General features: G+C 48.0%; 1 protein-coding gene across 1 annotated transcript in view; it reads left to right on the top strand.

Annotated features, from left to right (window-relative positions):
- The first annotated feature begins 4,783 nt into the window (after window positions 1-4,783).
- The window catches only part of LOC138567800 (nuclear apoptosis-inducing factor 1-like), a 61,521-nt gene continuing 43,906 nt past the window's right edge, over window positions 4,784-22,398 (top strand). The window contains exons 1-2 of the mRNA XM_069646289.1: window positions 4,784-5,084; window positions 5,522-6,332. Coding sequence (XP_069502390.1) covers window positions 4,784-5,084; window positions 5,522-6,332 — 1,112 coding nt within the window. The remainder of the gene's footprint in view (window positions 5,085-5,521; window positions 6,333-22,398) is intronic.

The raw sequence follows: 22,398 nt of genomic DNA, 5'->3' as shown, positions 1-22,398 counted from the left end.
AGTGTATTTGTCTCTTGGCTTACTCAGTGCCTTATGTGGCACTACAAATCGAGCCGGGGCTCATCGAGGGGGCGTGGCCTAACATCAGGGGTCCTGCATGCCCCCTTGACGAGCCTCGGCTCAATGGGCTACTGGAACCCCTGCCAGGCAGCCTTTTGCAGATTAGCACCCTCTCCCCTAAGTAGGAGAGGGTGCTAATCTCTGCATTTATTTTGTATAGGCTTGCCTGGCAGGGGACAGTGCCTCGCCTATTCAGCCTTAATGGTGGTGCTGCCCCTCGCCAGCTGGGGAGGGGCAGCGTCACCATTAAGGCTAAAAGGGTGAGGCCACTGGAAGCAGAGGCCTTTTTCTTAAAGACTGAAACTCCCGCGTATCTGCAGGAGCTTCAGTATTTAGAAAGCAAGGCCTCTGCTTCCAGCGGCCTCACGTTTTCTCCATAATGGTGGCGCCGGCCCACGTGCATCCCTTGGTTAAAGGGATGCCTCGCAGGTGCGGCGCCACCATTACGGCTGAAAGGCATTTTTTTCTGAAGCCTGAAGCTCTCGCACACGAGCGAGAGCTTCAGGCTGTAGAAAAAAATGCCTTTTCGTGTAGTGGCCGGGTCTGCCAGGGGAGATTAGTGGGCCCCGGCAGGGCCCCGCCTCAAAACGAAATTTCGGAGCCTGCTGGGGCCCAGCCCCGGCAGGCCCCGGCCCACTTAAAGCCCTGGGCTTACCTGTGGAATGTTGTTCTAATACATTGTCCCAAGATTCTCTCTCGTACAAAAGACTAAATTTGCTTCCTGTGACTTCATTTTCTGTGGATGGGTGAGAGCGTACTACTGCATATTGTGAGGAAGCAGTCATTCAGCGAAAAGGAAGTGGCGAAGAACCTGCAAGCTTCATTGGATACCATCGCGAAGTGGTACAGCGACTGGCGGATAGAACTCAACACCAGCAAGACAACTGCAACGCTGTTCACCAGAAAGAAGATCAAGGAGCACCCACACATCAGCCTCAACGGGGAGACCATCAAATGGGAGAGCAGCAGCCGCTACCTCGGTGTGACCCTGGACAGCAAACTCAACTGGGAAAGCCACATCAAGAATACTCAGCAGAAGGCAACAGGAAAGATGGCAGCGCTGTACCCACTCCTGAAGAGCAAGTCCATGCCCCTCCGGACAAAGATCAACGTCTACAAGGCGATCATCAGACCAACCCTGACGTATGCCTCTCCAGCATGGATGACCTGCCATGAGCGACACCGGAAGAGTCTTCAGATAGTCCAGAACAAGGCCCTGCGGATATCGGCTGGAACTCCAATCTTCACAAGGATAGCAGACCTTCACAGAGACCTGGATATCAAGATGTTGGACGAACATCTATCGGAGCAGAGAAAAAACTTCTGCCAAGGACTGGATCAGAACCCGAACCCTCTGATCAGAAGACTCACTGCCACCACTGCAAACCCCTTTGACCGCTACCCGCGGCCCATCACTGCTAAGACCCAGTGAAACCAGCTCTACTGTGACAAGACCACACAGACCAAGAAGAATACAAACCCACGACTACATACTCAACCCGAGAAGATGGAGTAATGAGGCTCAAGCCTCGGTATCCAAAAATCACAGCTGATCAATAAAAATCTATCAGCAAGAAGAACAACAAGCGCTCGCTCGCAGAGATAACGCGAGGGCTTGGTCCCTTTTCTACGCGCTGAACAGTTCATCCACTCTCCCCCTCAGATGCGGTAAGCGTCATGCCCGCAAGGGCACAACATGCTATATTTTTGTAGAAACTAAAGCTCGTCTAAACAGTCATTAAAAATGTTTGAAACGTGTTTCCCTATGTTGCAAAGCAGTAAGGTTTCAATTCTTCCACAACACTGCCCCCTGCCGGGCCTCATGGGTTCTTTCAGCTTTGCCAAGTCTGCATCTGACAGGGCATGCCTATTTTCAGCGCTCGAGTCCCAAAGAAAAATATGGGGTGAGGGGGCGGGGGGAGGGGCGTGTCAGTCCGACGCGCGCATTTGTAAGTGGTTTCACATGAAGTGAACAGATCCGAAAAAGTCAATATGCACATGTCAATAAACGTGTCTTTCACAATTAAGAAAGTAAAAAGACCAGATAAGTATTTCCCAAAAGAACATATTTCCGAATAACCCCCCTGGGTAATTAAGAAGGTACGCAGGCACCTTTTCAATGTAAGAATCTTTAAAACAAAAAAATCTAATTTATAGCGGACTGTCAAAATCCGACATTGCACAGATCAGTGTGATTCCTGCGGTCTTGTGTTTAAGTCTCCTGCCTCTCACCTGTGCCACCTTGCTGTGAATAGTGTTAGCGGCATTGTCAGGCCAAGGCAGCGTGCAGCAAAATGCTATTTAAAAAAAAATCTTTAAACACAGAGAGGGGATGGGGAGGGGGGCGGATGCCGTCCACCCACGTGGACCCTCAACTTGAGCCCTGCTATTTGTGGAGTTCTACTGTTGTTATCAGGTCCATAGTGCAACCAGTACTGTAGTTAAGGATGGCCTTGTCTCCCTCCATTTTTTTCAAAGCGCCCTGTAGATGCAATACACTTTCCCCTTTTGTTTCTTCCATCACTGCTGCCGTGTTTGATACTCTCACTGAAGAAGGTATTTCCCCTTCCATCCGAGTGTATGTGTTTGATCCAGAGCAGTGGCAGATTTAAGGCAGAGACCATGGAAGCAGAGCCTAGAGTGGGCGGCGTTGCACAATGATGACATTTACGGACAAATGCTACTTCTTTTGAAGGTTGATTTTTTTTTTTTTTACAGTTTTCTGTGTTTACATGTCTGACTTTAGCAGGAAACAGCTGGGTCTCCTCGCCATTTTGCTGTCAATTGTGGTTATATTGAATGATCAAGCCTGAAGCTAAACTTTGAAATTATACGTTTGAAGGCAATGGGCAATAACATGAGCAATGGGAAGGAATATTGCAGGAGGTGATATCACAGGATCATTCTTTTAGCGTACAGGTCCATTTTGTGCATGTCCCAGGTGTTCTTACCCAACACGCTTTAAATGTCATTGAACATCACAGACCTAAAGGAGTGCACCTTTTAATCTCAAGACCTACCAGGGGTTACCTATTGTTTTGTGTGGGTGCTGCTTGTGACACTTGAAAGACCCCTTAACTCCAAACCACCACCTCTGTATCTCCTCCAGACCCACAGGGCCCTGCTGCAGGGCAGTGATGGAAATGAAGAGGGAATAAGGGCAGGAATGTGATGGAGAAAAGTAGAGAAGGGGCAGGTGGCATGCACACTGATGGGACAGGAGAGTGGAGAGTGAGCGAGGGCGGAAACGTGAGGGAGAGATTGAGAGTGAGGGAAGGCAGGAGATGAGGTGAGCGAAGGGAGGCAGGGGAGGTAGAAGGGTGCATGGGTACAGCAAATTAACGGGCTCAGGAGAATGGGACAATAGTTCATGAGGCACATGACTAAGTGGAAATGCAGCATATAGGATGAAAGGGGGGTAATAGAGAGCAGGGAGCTCGGGAGTGTAAGGCGAATGGGGAACAAAGCAGGTCTAAAGAGTCAGGGAGAAATGAAGAGTGAGGGAGGGCAGGAAAAGGAAATACAAGAGGAACAGGCTACTCCACACTTATTCACGTGGGTTGAAGTACAAAAACTATGAAAAACCCTAAAATTCATCAATCACCAGGACATGCAGTCAGAGACAGTATAAAATGACAATTTCATATATTATATTCCAAGAACAAATTGAAAAAGAAATCTATACCTATATGCACATAGTTACATTACACAGATACAATACATACATATATCTAAAGTCGATGTCCTCCCGAAGACAGCAACTATAACAGCTATTATGGGGCCCAAAGATTCTCTAATATTCCAAGGCCACACTCAATAAGGAACAACGAGTTTATCAAAAATGTGGAGTTAGTAAACAGATTGTGACAAAATTACTACAATGGATGGTTTTTAATAGACCATCAGTTATTTTACAACACTCAAACACAGGGTAAGATGTTATCTCCTTTCGCCCTCTCTGCTCTCTCAGTTCTGTAGTGCAGTCAGGTCTTGCTCTAAGAAACAACCAGTCCCTTCAATCAAGGTGGTGGGTTGACCTATCAAAAAACGGTGTCAAACCCAAAGTCGACATGTGTTTCTAGCCCCTCGGGTGGATTGTGTCTAACATCAAACACCACATTTACTCGTCCCAAGAGGCATTCATCAGGACAAAAAACTTTAGCGCAATGCTGGCGTGCTTCCCCATTCTTGTGAATCTTCTTTGATTTACGCACTGTAAGCAAAGAGATAACTCATATTAAAACTCTGACATATTAGGTTTGATACGTCTATAAGCCACACACACATTTGCATAGTTTGCCACTAACCTCCTATTTCTTCACATATTCAGGGCGCAATACATTTATACTTCTTTGCGCAGATGGAACCTCATGTAGATAATCAATTCCTACAACAGAGACAATGGGGGTCATTACGAGGTTGGAGGTAAGTACCGGTCATTACCGGCATGGAGCAAATACTGTGTCTGTGCTGGTAATAGACGGCTAAAAGCGGCCTATTACGACTTGGCGGGCATGAGCTTTGCGCCATGCCGGTAACGACCTTACCACCGCCATCCAAGCCATCTGTATTAGCGGAACCGGAACTAGCGTCACCGCACAGGAACGGGAAAGAGCATGGCGGCCATCTTTAAAAACACAATCCATTGCCATCCTCTGTAACCAGGACCCCAATCCCAACCACACCTCTTCCTCACCTGTACTATAACCTGCAGCATGTAAGAATGCCAAAATCTCTCAAAAAAAACGCAGACTGCCTGCGCAAGGAGCGCTTCTCACAGGAGGAGCTAAACATGCTCGCTGAGACGCTGCAGGAACATGCAGAGGTGGTTTTCTCTACCAACATGTCCCGACCCGCATTGCTGCGCAAGAAAGCCATATGGGCGGAGGTGGCGCAGAAAGTGAGTGCCGTTGGCACCGCCCCACGCACACCAAAAGACGTCCGGAAGCGCTGGGACGACCTGCGCTTACTTGTGCACAACATTCTTGCGGTCAACCGGAAACAGGGGATGGCTACAGGTGGTGGTGCGGACTCCCCCACCAAGTTGCAACCGTAGGAGGAGATCTGGGCGAGCACAATAGGGATGGAGGCCATAGAAGGAGTGGAGGACACCGTCTTCGGCAGATGCAGGTAGGTGTTACAAAATAAACACTCTAAAGTACTAAACAATGATGTTCCCTTGAACCGATGATGGAAGGCAGGGTCCACCAGCCCACCAGCCACATTTTTGGAAGACTGCCTACAGGCAGTGCACGGCACCAACTCGTCCACATGCATGATGCACCCCATATATGTCTCTTCCCAGACGCATCCCTTCATTACCCACCCAAAAGCCAAGCAACCCGTATGTCACTACCCCAATGTCAATCTCCTGCCATTCCATAGAGAAACAGCAAACCCAATGCATGCCTGATGCACGTTGACCCATCACTAATGTCCTCCCTCTCTTGCTCCCCCACAGGCACGCAATCAGACACTGATGAGCAGGATACCATGGAGGATGCTGCAACCCCCCACAAGAAGGCCAGGGGCATGGAGGGACCAAACTGCCCCTCTACATCAAGGGGAAGAGGGCAAGTTGCAGTGTTGCACAAGGGCAAGACAACCCCAGTACCTCCACCACCAATTTCCATTACGGCCAACACCACAGCACCCACACCAGCCACCAACACCCAGGAGCCAGTGGCTGAAGGCACTGTTTCGGGTGCCAGCAGTATTGTTCGGGAGACAGCTGCCACAGCAGCCGTGTCCGATGATGAGGCTGAAAGTCTCACACAAGGCACAACTGCCGCTACAGGACCACTGCTTTCGCCACAACTCTCACCAACCAGCAGTGACAACATCAACAGGCAAGAGCTGTCTCCTGGGGAGTCATGGGCCGCCAGTTTCAGCCCCCCACAAAGCCTGCCTGAGGAACCAACAATGGCAGTGGCACATCACAGATCCACCAGTGTCCCAATCAGCCAAGAGGGGATGAGGGCTATTCAACAGCGGCAGGAGGAGCTGGCAGGGCTGTTAACCCAGCATATCACAGAATGTGGACATGCAAGGGATGAGATGAGGGAATGTGCCTCTTCCATCAGATCTGCTGTTGAGACAAGCTCCAAGGAAATGTGTAGCGAATTGGCAACAATGAGGCAGGTACTCTCACAAATGGTGGCAGCATTGCAGGCCATGGCTCCGGCACAGGTGGCCGAACAACCTGCCACATCGTCGAATGCCAGCTCCACGAGGTCCAGCCCCCTGTGTAGGTCTGGGCGGAACCTGCGCAGGTCAGCCAAGGGTCCACCTGATGCCGGAAGAGGAGAAGGGGTATAGGCTCTGGTGGGCACCCTGAACTCATGTTGACTTACGGTGCATGCAAGTGTACACCATGTGTGGGGAAGTTGAGGGGGGAGAGAGGGAGGATGTGTGGGAGAGTTGAGGGGGGAGGGGGGAGAAGGTGTGTGGGGGAGTTGAGGGGGAGGGGGTAGAGGGTCTGTTGGGGAGTTCAGGAGGAGGGGAGAGAGGGTGTGTTGGAGAGTTCAGGGGGGAGGGACGAGAGGGTGTGGGGGAGTTGAGGGGGCAGGGGGGAGAGGGTGTGTGGGGGAGTTGAGGGGGTAGGGGAGAGAGGGTGTGTTGGGGAGTTGAGGGGGGAGGGACGAGAGGGTGTGGGGGAGTTGAGGGGGGAGGGGGGAGCGGGTGTGTTGGGGAGTTGAGTGGGGAGGGGGGAGAGGGTGTGTGGGGGAGTTGAGGGGGGAGGGGGGAGAGGGTGTGTGGGGTGGAGGGCTTGTGCACTTTGTTATGTTTCTTTAATACACCTGTTGGAAAATCATAATCCACATGTGCGGACATTGCTTATTGTGTACGTGTGCTTTATTGGTGAACAGTCTACAGTGTCCGTGTCCCTGACACACCCAGTGCCCTGAGTGCCACCTCCATATCACACCCCCCATCCATGTGTGCTAGAAACATTGGTTAATCAGAGTCAGGTGCATGTCACGTCCCTCCCGTGCATCGCTGCCTCCCTGAAGTGCAGCCCCATCTCCACCCCCCACATCCTCATCGTCAGGTGGTTGCAGTTCAGCGTCAGGGGGCAGAGGCACATTCCGTCTGATGCACATATTGTGTAGCATGACACATGCCATGACGATCTTGCCCACCATCTCATGTCCGTACAGGAGTGCCCCACCAGACCTGCTGAGGCAGCAAAACCGTGCCTTCAAGAGGCCAAATGTCTGCTCAATCACCACATGGGTACGTGTATGCGCACAATTGTAGTCCTCCTCGTGCCTGTTCTGTGGGTTCCGGACTGGGGTAAGGAGCCACCTCTTCAAGGGATAGCCTGCATCACCTGCATGTGGACTGGGGTAAGGAGCCACCTCTTCAAGGGATAGCCTGCATCACCTGCATCTGCATGCAATGTATATGTGTAAATCATCATATCATATGGGACCTGTATCAATGACACATAGCATGCATTTATTTCCTGTTTGCTACCACATATCCATGCATGAATGAAGCCTCATGATGTAACTGCAATGTGTGTATTCATCCTATGGACAGGTGTGCATACCATCGTCTAGTGGGCGCAGGGGGGTCCTATTCCTTGTGAGTGATCATGCACTGTGTTAGTCCACGCTGGTGCAGGTTGTTCCCATGATCTGGCTGATGTGCAGTCATTTCTATGCTTTCATCCTGTCACCGTTGATGGCAGCCGCATGATGCTCTCACTATGCATGACAAATGGTGACATGCAGTTTTGGTGGACATCTGTGTTAGTGTAGTGGTGTTTTAATGTATTTGGCCTTCATGTGACTCCTTTGTATGCAGTAATGGAGGACTGTCCTTTCTGTTGATGGTGCTGTGCATTGGCCATACTAATTGCTTGTAGCTGCATTGTGTTGCAGGGGATATGGTCTGATTATGTGCAGTGCACATGTTGATGGCTATGGGATGGTTGTAACACTGCATCATTTTCATGGCAGGGCAGCTTACGTCTTGCATTTTGGGGTCAGGTGTCAGGTCCAGTCTGGCCTGCTTTGGGGTATGAGCATGGTCCATTCTCTCAGGCACTCTCAGCCAGGTGAAGTATGCTTCTCCCCCCCCATCTCAGCCAGGTGAAGTATGCTTCTCTCCTCCCCATCTCAGCCAGGTGAAGTATGCATCTCTCTCCCCAATCACCTACCCACATCGCATTTCCATGAGCCTAACATGCAACTCACCGAGAAGCCAGGATCTCTGCCCTGCATGTCGCTCCATGTAGCGTGGTCTCGTGGAGTTCCGCATGACCATTGAATCATGGGTTGATCCGGGGAATCGGGCACAACATGTGTGATGATCTTGTTTGAGTCACATACCATTTGCACATTGATGGAGTGGTATAACCTACGGTTGCGGTACACTACCTCCATGGCATGTGGGACCACCAATTCCACATGGGTGCAGTCGATAGCGCCAATGCAACTAGGGATGCCGGCCAGTGAATGGAAACCAACTTTGGTGTTGGAGACCTCCTGGGCTGTCCGTGGTAGGTAAATGTGGTTGCCTGTGTGCTTCAGGAGGGCATCAAGCACTTGGTTCAGCGTACGTGAGAATAATGGTTGTGATATGCCATGCATGTGCCCCACTGTGTACTGGTAGGTGCCTGTGGCAGGAAGTGGCGCACAGACACTACCTTCAGTAGGAGTCGGATGGCAGTGCGTATTTCAATGGTGGTGATGGTGTCCCGGTCCAGACGGTACAGGGTGTGGATCTGCTCAGGGGTTAGGTTGAATGGACTGGCTCTGATGCGAGGGATTGGGGGCTGCACTGGTGGGGCATTCTGGGCCTGCCTCACCCTCCTCCTGCGTCTCCTCTGTGCTGCCTGTTGTTGTTGTTGCAGCAGTTCCACTGCAATCATGTCCTCCAGCCCCAGCATTGCTAGTAGCATTGGAATCATTTTGGTGTGTGACTGGGTGTGGGAAGGGGCGGGGTGTGCTCCTTTTGTGCTGGCCCAGTCTATATTACCTCTACCTGTGCTGATTGTGTGCACCTGTGGCAGTTGGGAACACTGCACATGGCCGTTTACGGGTGGTCCGCGATGCCGGTATTTACTCCATGCCGGTAAGGTACTTTTCGGGCTTCAGTAGGCCGTTATTTGCATGTCCGCCGGACTTGTGATGTTCTCCTGTTTATGCCATGCCGGTATTGCCAGCATGAAGGGTCGCGTGTCCCGCCCCCTGCCGCTATTAGCGGCACCGTTAATTACGGTGCCACTAATAGCGGGTTGGCGATGCCGGTAATCCATTACCGGCATCATTTTCCCCTTACCTCCAACCTCGTAATGACCCCAAATGCGCGTGAGAACTCCTTATTTACAGGGAGTGTCTATTCTCACTGGCACAGCCATAACAGGTCTCTGTGTTGCCTTATTGTTATTTTTCCTCTAGGGGAGAGCCTTGAATATACTCCTGACCCCAGTTTTCTTTCACTTCTCCTTCGTTTGTGGACCCTGTTGCTATTTACAGCCATGTCCATTCATTGTATTACCTATATTTAAAAAGAATTGTGTCTCGCTATAATCAGTGTATATATAAAGCCTGATCTATCGAGCACACTACGTCACGAGAAATACAGACTTCACAGAACGCCGCCCTAAATGTGCTGCGTATCCATACTTGTTACTATTAAATGATACCTGGGGCCGTGATAATAATAATAAGACTGTGGATGTACAACCACTAACATACAACGGGGGCTACCCTCGCAGTTTCCCATGTCTATATTCAATAGTCCCTGCCGTCATGCACCCGTGGACGCCGCAGACTCCCGCTTAAATGGGTAGCACTGCATTTCTGCAGGATATCCATCACTGAAAACCTTTGGGATAAAGCTTCCCATGCGCTGCGCTTCTCCCGTGTCGCTAGATCTGTCCACATAACACAAAACACAATAAAGAGCGTGGTCTCGCCTCCGACACGGCTCAACCAGAACTGGTGATCGGAAGCGCACGCCAAGACTAGTGCTTACTTCTACTTGTGGAAACGCGTTGCGCAACCGGTCTGCGCCATATTGGGTAGGGACTGGCGTGCACTTGGAAAGAGTGAATGTTATACCGTTGATCCCTCACATCCTTATTCTGCTATATCAGATTACTGGTATGTGCACCAAATTGATCCAAAAAAGTGGGAAGTACCCAGATTATATTTCACCAGCAGGAGAAAAGGAAAGAAGGGAGTTAAGAGAGTGAGGAATGGGGAGTGGTGGGGCAGCAATTTAAGGGCAAATGGTTTGTGACGTGGGTAAAAGACGGAGGGAAAAACTGAGTGAAGGACAGAAGGGAAGTGTGCGAATAGCAGCAAATTGCGGGAGAGAGTGCGATATTTATAAAAAAAAGAAACTTTGTTAGAAATGGAGAAAGAAAAAGGAAGGAGGATTAAGGAAATGAGGCAAGCACAGGGGATGACATAGTGGGCAAAAAGGGATGCATGTGATTATTTCGTATACGAAAATGTCGAATTTGAAAATGGGGAATTTGAAATACCCGTAACAAAATAATCACATACATCAACCCTGCCCGCTATCCCCCCACCTTCCACACCCCTACCATCCAAATTTACCTGCTGTTTCCCTGCAACGCGAGTTCTGCCTCCTAATTGAGAAGCGGAACTTCCGCAGCGGGGTGCTTTTTTTTCTTTTGTTTTTAAAACTGTTTTTGTCCCCTGCTTTCCTTTTTATGGATGTGGGGGACACCCCCGCCACCCCTGAATTCCATTAATGTCGAGTAAGGGGAGCAGGGAACACCCCCGCAACCCCACTTCCCCTTACTCAACATTTTCATTTACTTTCTTTTTACAGTGCCGAATTCAGCATTTTCACGCGTTCAATTTATTTTTTGTTGATTTTTTTTCATTGAAAACCAGCAAAAAGAGCAGGAGACTGCAATAGATAAATGAACACTAAAACAATTAAAATGCAGCCTTTTTGTGTGAGTTCTCCGTGTTCACCTTATACCAGGTTGGCCACTACACACACCCAGATGAAACCCAAGGTCGGGTAACAGTGCTGGGTGTGTGTGTAGGGTGGCCGCATTTTGCAGGACTGTCCCAATTTAACGGGCCGTGACTCGCACACAACCAGCTTGTGCCAGGAATAAGCCCAGATTATTCTCCTGTAAAGCAGGACCAGCTGGCCAAAGTCTTCTCAGCCCACACTTTTCGTGTGACAGTTAAAAGTGCGGGAAGCAGAGCGCCTATCCCACTGCTACCTCAGGGCCCCCAGGTTCAGCTTTGTGTCAACCTAGCATTTCAATAAACAGATTAGAGGTGGATGACCTAGACACAGGGGCGCCTTGGTAAGGACTGTTGTCCCTTAAAAGGTGTGAATGATAGGTGATAATAAATAGGAGAGGAGTAAAACGCTGCATGGTGTTTGAAATATTGGCTCAAGAAGATTGACTTCTATTGCATTCTCTTTCACTGTGAATATGTTTTTTTAAACCAAATGAGATTGATTCTAGGCCCACGTATCTTTGCAGGCTGCTGCTGCAATCTTGAATTCAAGGTGTTGAAAAGAAAGCTATACATGTCTTTTCGCGTGACATATTTCTATAACAATATATAAGAAAAACCTTCCTTTTCTACTGATCACCCTAAAGTTATGTTGTCCGATTCCTTTTACTTAAAATCTGTGCCCAGATACAGGATTTCCTTTCTGGTCCCTCTAGGTTAGTGATGTAACTGCAGCCCTTTCAGATACCAGCCAAGAATACGTAAATAACTTAACAGTGTTGGTTTATTTAGCAGTTACATAGTACGTGGTAACACTGGGACAAAAACACAAACACAATGAAATCCAATGAAACCACCATGAATACCATAAAACTACCCCAAGGAAATACCTCACAGCAAACAAAAAGAAAACCCAAGAGCACTGAAAGAATCCCATTACCAAACTACCAACGGAAAACAAAGAAACCCCAAGAAAACTCCATAGTGAACCCACAAGAAACAATTGAAACCACACAAAAAGAAACCCATCGCAAAAGTGAAAAAACAGGAGAATATCTCATATATATATTATAAAACCACAATGAAACCACCACAAAACCCGGAACTACATCCTAGCCCGAGAAAAGAAAACCAAAGAAACGCTAGAGAAATACCTCACAAATCACAAAACTCCACAGTGAACCCACAAGAAACAATTGAAACCACACAAAAAGAAACCCATTGCAAAAGCGAAAAAAACAGGGGAATACTTCATATATCATAAAACTCCAAGCAAAACAACGAAAAAATATACTGCGAGCACCGAAAGAATCCCCTCACCAAAATACCATTGGAAAACAGGGAAATCCCAGGAGAAAAAGGAAAAATAAACATAAAAACGCAGCACCTAACTGCACCCCTCCAAGCAGCACCTCACTGCAACCTATGAATAGGGAAAAACGCAGCACCTCACCGCACCCCTCCAAACAGCACCTCACTGCAACCTCTGAATAGGGGAAACACAATGCAGCACCTAACTGCACCCCACCAAACCACCAGGTATAAACGCAGCACCTCACTGCAAACACCACACAAGAGAAACGCAGCACCTCAGTGCACCTCCAAAACCTCCAAGGACAAGGGAAATGCAGCACCTCACTGCACCTCCAAAACCTCCAAGGAAAACGCAGTACCTCACCGCATCACAATAAAAATGGATACTCAAAATGAGAAACACCTAACTACCGAGAAAAATCTAGAGGAAAACTGCACTCAATACCACAGAAGTGCCCTCAACACCAACCGCAAAACAAACATGCACCACCCACAAAGACTCCTAGGCCCAGACACTGCCAAACATGCAGAACAATGTCAAATCACATAGAAACACAACTTTACAATCCAAGAAAATTAATTGCACCCAAAAGATACATCCCCAGCGCAAGTCCCTTGCAAGTCCATATCCCACCTGAAAAGGAATAATAGTGAGTAGATATTAGTTTGCCAAGTAAAACCACAACATAGAATTAGAATGGCAAACATTCCAAGTTTGAACTTATACATTCACCCGCCGCCTGCAAGTCCAATCTCTCTCCCACCTGAAAGGTAAAAATAAAATTATCACAGAAATTCACCAAAATTATCACAGAAATTCACCAGCCACCCGCAAGTCCAGAACCCATCCCACCTGAAAAGGAAACTGAAGTAATCACCTAATGAGCATCACAAAAGAGAAAACCCTCAACACTCCAAGAACTAAGACTCAAACAAAAATGCCCAACCTACGCCTCACCTCACACACCACATCGAAAAAACACACGCCGTGACCTATAAGATTATTGGTCATACTCAGAAATGACATTACAACTCATTTAAAGATAAACCCTCCAAGTTGGCCACAAACTCGACCAAACCCGGGTCAAACTCCTTCACCTTCTGCAGAATTCGCCAACACGCCTGGCAACAGTTCCGTATTCCCCCGTCCACAGAATCACATAAAGCACAAACCGACGAGCAGGCCCAGTTGGGACAGACCGCAACTGTCCCGTCGGCCTCCTCCATGCTGGCAGACGCACTCCTCTTAATGGCTCTGCAAACTGTTTTCACTGTTGAGTCAGAGTGCACAACACTGACCATACGTTGTTCCTGCATCCATAACCTCGCTGACACCGGAAGGACCTGCGCAGAGGCACCCTGGTCCATGACATCCCTTTCAGAGTGACTGCCAGAAATAATGGCGGCTTCTGGGTCAGAAACGTCCTTAGCGTCGAGGACAGAAACGTCTGTAGCGTCGAAGAGCTTAGACTCTAGGGGACCATCCAGCACGGCAGAACAGTCGCAAAGGTTGACGTCACGCCATACGTCCTCATCAGCCTCATCAGCCTCTCTCTCACTCGAACTTCTGAGGAAACTCCGACATCCGCGCCAACTGCAACTTGGAAAGCCGGCTCAAGGGCAATCTCAACGATTGCCCTCAACGCAACACAGAGCTGGGAACCTCGAAAAACACACCGTCACACTTGGATGAAACGGTTGCCCCAACCAGCGCTCCGGAGTGGAACGCTGCGCCAACTGCTTTGGACACCATCTTTCCATCCATATCCATGGCTATACGCAGGTCAGCCCTCTGAGTTGACATCGCCAAGCTGAACACACTGCCGTAAAGACCCTCAGCTTAACACCACCGCTTCTGGCACGGCAAACAGCTGCCAGCACTCTGTGAACAACAGTCGCAGCACACGGAAATTAAATCCAGGTCTGACTCCAACGCCAGACCACCGCTGATAAGCCCGGTTATGAAGCCACAGGACAGCCGCCTCGTCCCAACAACCAGGCTCGAACACCCTGGGTGGATGTCACCTCTGGAGGACAGTGTTACTAGGTGCTGCTCCCTGACAGCAGGATCCCATCCTCGTCGCCAGTGATGTAACTGCGGCCATTTCAGATACCAGCCAAGAACACGTAAATAACTTAACGGTGTTGGTTTATTTAGCAGTTACATAGTACGTGGTAAAACTGGGACCTCTGCCCGGCTAATCAGATGATCTCCAACTTCCAGCTCTAGAATCCCGCTCCCCGCACATATTCAGACATTCCAAATCCTGATGCAAAGATCACAAGACCAGACTCCATCCTTACAGTGACATCACTGCACGCGCACAGCACCACCAGAACATGACAGTTAGCATGTGCCAAATGTATAAATACAAATATGTCAGGTCTGTTTCTTATGTGATTTGTGTACTTTTGAAGGCATTGCTAAAAAATGAATTATGTAATTTTTGGAAACCCACACTGTGAAAATACTTATGTGACCTATTACTGGGAAGATATGTAGTCAAGTGCTGAAATTGCAGCCTCGGTCCAAATACTGATTTCACCACTTTAATGAACTGTGTGATCCTAGGAAAATCATTTAATCTCACTGTGCCTGGTCTAATGACATTGGGTGTCCCTAGAAGTGATTCAGTTTGTAACTTTTGCTATGAAGAAAAACCCTCATGGTTTACTGAACTATAGAGTTGTTGCATTTTAATAATAGTGACTAGTCATATACTGCACACCAGGGGTGTTGCTAGGTCTGAAAAAGATCCAGGGCTATGCTAATGTCAGGTCGTTTGGGACTCGGGGCTAGCTAGCCTTTTGGTTGTAGCCCCTGAGCTTCTATCCAGGGCTACAACCAAAAGACCTGGCTATAGCCCCCCACATACCTCCCGTCCAGCAACGCCTCTGTCGCACACCACATTATTCTCTTGGCTTACACGTGAACACTTCTTTAAATGTATTTACCATTGGTGCCCCAGAGTATTGATGACTGATGTCACTGCTTGTAATATTATTTTCTGTGATGTTGCTTCTGATCATGTCAATCCATATCGTGCAAATAGTTGGTCTGCATATTTTTTGCTGGATAGTTTCATGAGACAAATCGAACATGTCAGTGCCCTGTATGCCTAACAGTCCCACAGTGATTGTGTTGTGCTGTGAATGTGTTCAAGAGAATCATGGTGGGAGCACCCAAGCAGCTGTCCCCTTTTTGGCAGTCTTACTACACAGGAGCATATTTCTTTATTTCATGGCAATAAATGTTCATTTTGCCTTGCATGCATGTTACAGGCTGCCCTTTGCTGGCTCCTGTGACCTTAACTGAAGACTTTAAATGTGCGCTTTGCAGCAAGTTACAGGCAGTCTTTGATAGCACCCAGCAATTGTATCACCTCTTTGCCTTTTACTCTGGTTTCATCTGCATTAGTGCCCTGTTAACAAAGAGCAATAACCAACTTTTCAATGACCGTTTAGTGTTTCAGCTCCCCTGGGATTAAAGAGCATTCCTTAAGCAACCTCAGGGTGCCACAGACTGTGTCTAACCCCCTAACTGTAGGCAATGGGGGACGCAATCATACTGAAATGGGCCCCCAGGAGCCCTGACAAATGTTCAGCCGGCACCTGTGAGCGAGCGTCAAAACTGCTCTTTATTATTCCATTGTGTCTGACTGCTAGCAAGGAGGAATGAGGACGTGTGTTGTGGCTGATGTAAAGAGATTGGGAAGGTGGGGGACCAAGGCAAGGAAGGGCCCACTTGGCTTTTGTCCGTCTTCCAAGTGCTAAGACCGCCTCTGATTCCAGAGAGTGAATGGGATTTCTTTATGTTAAACTTGCTGCTGTTCTCTCAGAGGCCTGTTCAAGTTATGACTTATTATGTACTGTTATATAGTCGTATAGTCCACATCCAAGCGGTTAGCGGCTTCGAAGCCCAATGTAAAGTCTTGTGCTCAATTCGGACATCAATGAGGGCTGTGGACCTTTGACAGGTTTGTTAGCAAAAGGGTGCAATCTATAAGGCTTTTTCCAACACCCTACCTGTAACCCCTTGCTCACTGTGCTCAGAGAGGCACAGCTCCACCTCACTGATGAGACCCAACAAGGCTGAAACACTTCTATGGGGTTGCTGTTGGTACTCTTGTTCAGAAGGGAATTTCCATAGCATTTTGGCGCTGGACTGCCCATGTGGGTGGGACAAAGACTGATATGCAAATGGATATTTCCCATCTGTGAAAGGTACAGTGAGCTAAAGTGTGGCTGCAGACCAGGGCCGGTCTTTGCATCAGGTAGCCCAGGCGGCTGCCTGACGTCAGTCAGCCTCTAGGGGGCGCTGCAACAGCAGTCCACAGTGCTAGAATACACATGTAACACATTTGTTTCCTAACATTATAAAAATGAATGTGCCTATTCATTTTTATAATGTTAGGAAACGCATGTGTTACACGTGTATTCTACCACTGGCACTGCTGCAGGCTGCAGCCTCGGCCCTCAGGCAGAGACGTGCTAGAATACATGTGTAAAACGTTCATTTCCTAACATTATAAAAGTGAATGTGTTTGTTCATTTTTATAATGTTAGGAAACAAACGTGTTACACGTGTATTCTGTGGCCTCGGCCAGGGCAGTTTCTAGTCCATTTGGTGCCCAGGGCAAAACACTAGGAATGCGCCACCCCCACGCCCCATCCCATGCGCCACTCCCGCCGCACCCCGTACACCACTCCCACCGCGCCCTGTGCACCTCTCCCACTGCACCGTGCACGCCATTCCCAAACTACACCGTTAAGGTACTCCTACCCAAAGTCAAACAGTCTGTCAGACAGGGAATGAATTGCCATTTGCAACGGTTGGCCACTTTTTCACTGGTGCCCAAGACCATTAATGCCCTAGTCCACTTAGGCTTCAGATAATGAGACACCAACCAAGAGACCATGAATATGGCACAGGATGCAGTATATACAACCAACAAAGAACACAAGATGCTGAAGGGGGTTTGGAGGCAACCTAAGCCAAAAGTGCAATGACAAGGAGACACCTGAACCCAATAAACTATCACTTTAACATTCTTTGAATGGGAATCAAGGGTTATGCTTTGATACAGTAAAGTCTTGACTGTTGTAAGGATACATGGACCAGGATTATTTATTTATTCATGCAATGTTTGTCGGGTACCTGCATATTTACTTATTTATGCAATGTGTGTCGGATACAGGTATCCGACAAACATTGCATAAATAAATAAATTATCAGTCTCCATGTACCCGACAAACATTGCATAAATAAATAAATAAACCTGTTCGTAGCTTAAAGAATATTTACTCAGCAACACTAGTCAAAACTATTATCCGCATAGTGAAGTAGCTCATCACCAGCGCCAAGGAAGTGGTTTAAAGTGTAATTGATATATAGTTTGGAAAAGAAGCAGCATGAAAGAAATAGCGCTGCTTTAAACTATTATTTTGGCAGTTTTCTGGGCTTGCAGGGATGCACCATGGGCCCACGGTGCGTCCCTGCAAGACACGCCCACTCCCCACAGCCCACTGCACCTCCCCTCCCATCTCAATGCCAGCACAAAACCATTTAGTGACTAATGGGCCACCATTATCAGTTTCCTGCCGGCATTGTAATGGAAGGGGCTGGTCTTAGCTGCAGGGGGACCTAAAGTGTTTTTTATTGGTGTGCTTATTCCCCCCACCCCAAGTGGCGCTAAAGTGGTCAGAGGGAGCCTATGACTTCTGTAATGTCACATAGTACTTTTGTACTACGTGACATTACAGTTGGAAGGGGCAGCACCAGCACCTGACCTGCGGAACTTTCCCCACATCAATGTGCCGCCCCACAAACTGGGGAATTCCATCCCCTACAGAGGCTCCAAGGACCAGGGCAATTGTACCCCCTGGGGCTATTGCGCCCCGGGCAGTTGCCCACCTCGTCCGGGCCAAGAAACGGGCCTGGCCTCGGCCCTCAGGCAGGGCAGGGCAATTGGCAAATAAATTAGCAACATTTGTTGCTTTATTACCTTCCCCCGGCCTCGGGTGGCGCCGGCGCTGCTGGCGCCAACCAGGCCCATGGGCGCACGTGCGGTCTGCCCTCCTCCAAGCTATGGGCACGCACTGACACTGAAGTGTGGTTCGATTGAGGCTGGCTGGTATTCACGGCTTGACCATTACAGAAAAGAGGAGCGAGTGGGTCACTAAATCCTGAAGTTGTTCCCATCACAAGCACACACTGCCAAGCAGCAGCAGAATCAGCAAATACAACCAGTTGCTGCATCCTGCCATCTCTGATTGGCCTTGTTTCAGGAAACCTGGCAGTAACTACAGTCTGTAGCACACTTCTTTTCTCCTGCTCCTGTCCTCGCAGGTGAGGCCTATTGCTGCATAGGCGTTTTATTTATTTTAAAATGGTATTGTGGAGATCACTGGGCCATCCAAGAACAGCCTCTGGAGGCCACAAAGCTAGACACTTTTGTCAAGGCTCAAGTAGTCATGAAAAAGGAAGCGAGCACTGGTGGTGGCCTCTCCTCAGGAGATCAAAAGGCCGGTTCTCAGAACACCTGGGCAGCGTGTCACTGTCAGCAGATCTTAGACAGTTGCACATTCCAGTGGGGTTGGATTGGTCGGTCCGTTGGCTGGGCCAAAATCACTTCGAGGGCGAGGCCCTGGGGGCCGGTACCACTCTTGAGCTGGTTTGGGGGTTACTACGCCCCCCCTAGTTCACGCTCCCGAGCATATTGCTCGTCGTTCCCTCTTTCCTGGGCATGCACTGGTGACTTTATTTTAGTGCAAGAGTTTCATACATTTCACTGTTCGCTCAGACTTGTCTTATACCCTTCTTTATCGTTGTGCTTCTTTTGTTTGGAATAGCAATCAGGCTAGTCTAAGGAGATAAACAAACACCTACACAAATGCGCCTTGTGAATGATGGTGTGAAGGATGGATGCAGGCGCTGAACCAAAAGCTGTGCAAAGTCCGCACAGCAGCTGGCTTGGGAAAGCGACTCAGCAACTACAGTAGAAACCGTCTCCATGGACGGTTGGCCCGTCTTCCGTATAATGCAAATACCCAGACTTGCAGGATGCATGCTTCACTTTCTTTGTTCCATTGGGGGCGACATGCTGTAGCATCAATTCATGGCCTTTAAAATACCCCGCACGGTGCAGCTTCCGATCTACTTTAACACAAATGCTGGGAAATGGCCTTGACTAGCTAACGCCACATTAATCAAAGCCAGGTCTCTAAAGAATGGTTCAAGTGTTAGGGAATCACCTGCTCACACTTTCTGTCGTGTGACCAACCAGTGCGCAAAAGATGTTTCAGAGCATGGGGCTCTTGATGCCACCCATTTCTGCATTTGATACACCAGCAGCTAAACACACCCTTGGGAGGCAGCTCCTTCTGCATAGTCCATTTCTCTCCCAAGCTCAGGACAATGTTCGTTACCATAATGGAGAATGTGAAAAAGCGCAGGGCTGCAAGGCTGGTGGGTGAGGGTGGAGGGCAAAGCGCACTATGCTTGGGGTACACTGGAGATGCTTCCCCTGATACCCGCAGTACTCCAAGTCCCTTGAAATGAAATTCAACTATATACTGCACAATGTGCAAGGGCCGCTGTTATTCAAGCAGCACACGACTAGTAATTTGCAAAAAGTAAACTTAAGGAGTCCCAAGAAAAGGTCATCTTCCACCCTTTAAGAATTTGATTTGTTTTTATTTTTATGTTGGGATGGTAGACATCGTTTTTCTTTGCGATCTTACAGTTTCATTGTGCTGTCGAGAGCTAAAATGAGTGATCACAAAGGAAACATTAACATTGGGAGCTATGTTGAATTGTACATGCATGTTAACTCTCTGCATATGTTTAAAGTAGACTTTACCACTCACATGGAGTAGTGATATTGTTTACGTGTGACCCTACTAAATATATTTAACTTCCCGTGAAATATTTGATGCAATACATATTGCATAAATGCATGTATTTTAATGCTGAGATAGACGGGCTTGTACAGCTATCGGTGGGTATGTTGCTGGTGCTTGTTATTGTAGTTTTGAGTAACACTGTTCAAGACCAATTCATCACCTTTTAAGAATGGCTAAATGTTTGAGGTCATACGAATGACATTAGTGTAGATCTGAAATTGTCGATTCTCTGACCTGAGTCACAGCAGCAAACTGGTCACTGGTACTAAAAATGAAGAGCAAAACTAACATAACCAGGCCTGTTCGGGTTTGACCCTCTTATTGCTGTTTTCTGAGGTTCATGAAATTCAGCAGATGCCAGCATTGACAATTTTGTTAACTCATAGTCCCCATTCCCGCTGCTCGGCCCATGACACATGCATGAGATCACAGGTCGGGGGGGTGGGCACCAACAATGCTTCCCGCCTGGGGTGCAATCTGTTGTAAGACCGGCCCTGCTGCAGACTCTCAACTGGGTACCTTCCCATAGAACATGTCAATGGGCCGTGTTCGTTCTCGCAGAGGGGCGCCTATGGACTATTTTTTGATATTTTAAATTCAGCCTCACTCCCAATCGCAATGAAGCAGGCCCATCTCCTTGTGGGGGTTACCAGCCCATAACCCTTCTTGACACTGATCTAAACATCCACATTGAAATCCTTGCAGAAACAGTTCAGCGATGTTGCCACCAAATTAATAATTCTGATCAAGTTTGGTTTATCAACAACTCCATGTTGTCGACCATCTAAGATGGATAATGCATGCTATCCACCTCTCTGGAAAGGTGGCGGGCTCACTGGCCTTGGATCCGGTCAATGCCAAAAAGGCATTCCACTGTATATAATGGCCTTTTCTTAGATGCTTGTTGTGTCAATTTGGCTTCCTACATACCTTTGTTTCATGGATTAATACTGTGTACAATTCTCCAGTTTGTGCAGATTTCAACAGGGAACTTGTGGTTTGCATCTTTTTTACTAACAAGAAGGACCTGGCAAGTGTGTACCCTGTCACCTTTACCTTTCACTATTGCTTTTGAGCTGTTTGGAAATAAACTCAGACTTTCTCCTGAGATAGAAGGAATAACACTAGGGTACATAGAAAATAAACATTTGCTTTACACCAATGACATTCTTTTTATGTTAAAGGATCTGGTCTCAAGTGTGCTGAAAATGTCTCTGTTTGAATATGAGTATACATTCTGGGTAAAAGATTAATTGCCACAAAACATTAGAATTCAAGGGGAAAGAGTGGCAACCGAACAGACGTAACCACAGGGAACTCAAGGGCTCAGGGAAGAGACCCCCTCCTCAAGGGTGCCGTGGAGGCGGTGGTAGCTGCGCAACGGGATGTGCCAGCGGGTACATTGATGTGGACATCTATTTGTCTGAGCGCGGCGGCTGGAGAAGGTATTTCCATTAAATAGCCCTGTTAAAAACCCACACCTCTGCACAGAAAATAGGAGTTGAAATTGTGGCACACCATAATGTACGACATTGGCACGGATATGTGCCACAGGCGGTCAAAGGCTGAGGGGGTACGATGAAGTATCCCCATTGGCCAACTCATCCCTCTGCATACACCGCTCAAACTCTAAAATAAACATGACCATACCTCTACAGCACAACAAACCGCACACACTACACCACTACAACGAAACAAATCGCACATAGCCTCACACAACAGCACATGACAGCTACAGACCAGAAATGTACACCTACGCTCGGCGAATGGTGTAAACCGAACTGAAGCTGCCAACAGCACATCACAGTTCTCTTGGTCTTTCTTCCCGCTCACTCCTACTAACTTACCCCCAAACCATGTCCTCTTGCTTTGCAGATCCACCAGAGTGCCAGTGTACCACACATGTGGTGATAGTGTGCGGTATAAAAATCCTTTAACATAGCATAACAAAACAGAACTCTTGTCACTAACTCACAGGAAATCAGCTGATATTTTACAAAAAGGTCCTTAAATATTTATGGATTGACTTTTATAGACATTTGCACACTTTTAAGATTCACTTTGATAGATTATGGAGAATATTGAGGGAGGCTTTAAAAATTGGTGTCTTTTTCGGCCTCTTTTTGGGAAGAATAGGTCTGTTTAAAAT

The sequence above is a fragment of the Ambystoma mexicanum genome, chromosome 2p (assembly GCF_040938575.1).
Source record: "Ambystoma mexicanum isolate Mex_15411 chromosome 2p, UKY_AmexF1_1, whole genome shotgun sequence".
In the NCBI taxonomy this organism is placed as follows: Eukaryota; Metazoa; Chordata; class Amphibia; order Caudata; family Ambystomatidae; genus Ambystoma; species Ambystoma mexicanum.
Note: the sequence above shows the minus strand (reverse complement) of the source record. Positions and strands in the feature narration are given on the sequence as shown.